This window comes from Saccopteryx leptura, unplaced genomic scaffold (assembly GCF_036850995.1).
Source record: "Saccopteryx leptura isolate mSacLep1 unplaced genomic scaffold, mSacLep1_pri_phased_curated manual_scaffold_22, whole genome shotgun sequence".
NCBI classification, from domain to species: Eukaryota; Metazoa; Chordata; class Mammalia; order Chiroptera; family Emballonuridae; genus Saccopteryx; species Saccopteryx leptura.
The window spans coordinates 1414679-1417230 of record NW_027095704.1 but is presented as its reverse complement, the minus strand read 5'-3'; the positions used below and the strand labels follow the sequence as shown (position 1 = coordinate 1417230).

Here is a 2552-nt window from a genome sequence, read left to right as displayed (position 1 = left end):
CCTTCATTTAAGAGGTGTTTTGACTGCCCAACCTCTGGAAGATGAAAGAGACAATGTGTTCCTGTGGAATGGTGAAGTCTTTAGTGGAATAATAGTTGAAGCCAAAGAGAATGATACTCAAATAATGTTTAATTGTCTTTCCTCTTGTAAGAATGAATCTGACATTTTGTCACTCTTCTCAGAAGTTCAGGGTCCTTGGTCTTTTATATATTATCAAGCATCTAGTCATCATTTGTGGTTTGGTAGGGATTATTTTGGTCACTGTAGCTTGCTTTGGCATTTTAGTAATTTGGGCGAGAGTTTCTGCCTCTCTTCAGTTGGTGCCCAAACATCTGATGTGGCCAATCAATGGCAAGAAGTTCTAGCATCTGGAATTTTCAGAATCGATCTCAAATCTACTTCTATTTCCAAATCTGTTGTTCTAAAATTGTATCCTTGGAAATACATTTCTATGGACAGTGTTATCAAAGAATGTGTCAGTAGCCTGACTCAGATTTCAGAGAACTTGCCAACATTTGTATCAGTGGTAGCAAATGAAGCCAAACTGTATCTCAAAGAACCCATTGTTCCTTTAAATATGATGTTGCCACAAGCTTCATTTGATGTTAATTGCAGTAATATTTCCAGCATCCCACCTACAAGGGAAACACTTCAGGTCTTTCTTACTGATGGTCACATGAAGGAAGTAGTTCAGCAATTCATAGATGTCTTGAGTATCGCAGTCAAGAGATGAGTCTTGTGTTTACCAAGGCATGCATACCTGACACCAAATGAAGTTTTGAAACCTTGTGATAGAAAAGCAAATGTTGCAGTTCTGTTTTCTGGGGTTATTGATTCCATGGTTATTGCCACCCTTGTTGACCATCATATTCCTTTAGATGAACCAATTGATCTTCTTAATGTGGCTTTCATGACCAAAGAAAAGACCAGATCAACTAGTTTTAACAAAAAAAAGGAGAAAACAGAAAATTTGTGAAATACCTTCTGAAGAATCTTCTACAAAAGCAGCTGCTGCTGATAGTCCTGAGAAACAATTCAGTGTACCAGATCAAATCACAGGAAGAGCTGGGCTAAAGGAACTGCAAGCTGTCAACCCTTCCCAGATTTGGAATTTTGTTGAAAATAATGTTTCTCTTGAGGAACTGCAAGAATTGAGAAGAACTCAAATATGTTACTTGGTTCAGCCCTTGGATACAGTGTTGGATGATAGCATTGGCTGTGCAGTCTGGTCTGCTTCTAGAGGAATTGGTTGGTTAGTGACCGAGGAGGAAGTGAAATCATATCAGAGCAGTATGAAGGTAGTTCTTACTGGAATTGGTGCAGAAGAGCATCTTGCAGGTTATTCTCATCATTGTGACTACTTTCAGATGCATGGGCTGGAAGGATTGAATAAGGAAATTGAGATGAAACTTGGTCGAATTTCTTCTAGAAATCTTGGTCATGATGACAGAGTTATTGGTGATCATGGAAAAGAAGCAAGATTTCCTTTCCTGGATGAAAATGTTATCTCCTTCCTGAATTCCCTACCAGTCTGGGAAAAGGGAAACTTGGCTTTACCCTGTGGAATTGGTGAAAAACTAATCTTGGGTCTTGCAGCGATGGAACTTGGTCTTACAGCCTCTGCTCTTCTGCCAAAACGGGCCATGCAGTTTGGATCCAGAATTGCAAAAATGGAAAAGAGTAATGAAAAGGCATCTGATAAATGTGGAAGGCTCCAAGTCATTTCCTTAGAAAACCTTTCTATTGAAAAGGAGATTAAAACATGATATTTCACAATGTAATAACATTTACTAAATGATTATATAAAAATAAGACTGTGTGGCTCAATTATTGTATAATGTAGTAATTTCAAAGTTCATCATGTGAATTTTTACTAAACTCTGCCACTTAATATAACCAATTTAGTCAAAGTGACAGTCTACAGAAAGATGATGCTTGAAAGAACAACTTGGATATTTTGGACTATGATATTAACATTGTTTTAAACTCTAACATAGTAATGTCCTCCCAGCCCCCTGAAAGAAGAAAGCTTTTACTGACTCTTTATGGTAGCCACATCCAAAAATAATTTGTTGTTGTTATGATCCTGGTTTACACAAAGAGAGAAGTAAGGTTTAGAGAAATTAAACCATTTGCTCAAGGTTCACATTCCTGAGCAGTACTTGGTATTTCTGTTAACATCTCTTTAAGCAACTCATCCCATTCTGAGAACTTTCAAGACAATTTTAAACATGCTTCTGTCCCACACATTTCTACCTTCCTCCCTTTTCCCCTTTCTCAGCTCATGACCTGGGCTTTTCACAGAAAGCTCAGTCATGAGGTCAAGAACTGCATCCACTTCCCAACACCAGAATTTCTAACTTAGTAGGCACACCAGTCCTTTTCTCCCTTCTTGCCAATAGAAAAGGAAATGAGTCAATCCATCCATCAAAAGTCTGTGCCGCCTGGCTGGGCAGTGTTGCGGTGGATGGAGTGTCAGACTGGGATGCAGAGGACCCAGGTTCGAGGCCCTGGGGTCACCAGCTTGAGCGCGAGCTTATCCAGCTGAGTGT

General features: G+C 39.1%; 1 protein-coding gene across 1 annotated transcript; it reads left to right on the top strand.

The window, feature by feature from the left end:
- Positions 1-7: 7 nt before the first annotated feature.
- On the top strand, positions 8-1766 carry LOC136386941 (asparagine synthetase domain-containing protein 1-like; the record flags this gene model as incomplete). The annotated part of the gene is given in 2 exon segments (XM_066358049.1): positions 8-969; positions 971-1766. Coding segments are annotated over 2 exon segments (1758 nt in total), but the record flags the coding sequence as incomplete, so codon positions are not given.
- Positions 1767-2552: the final 786 nt, after the last annotated feature.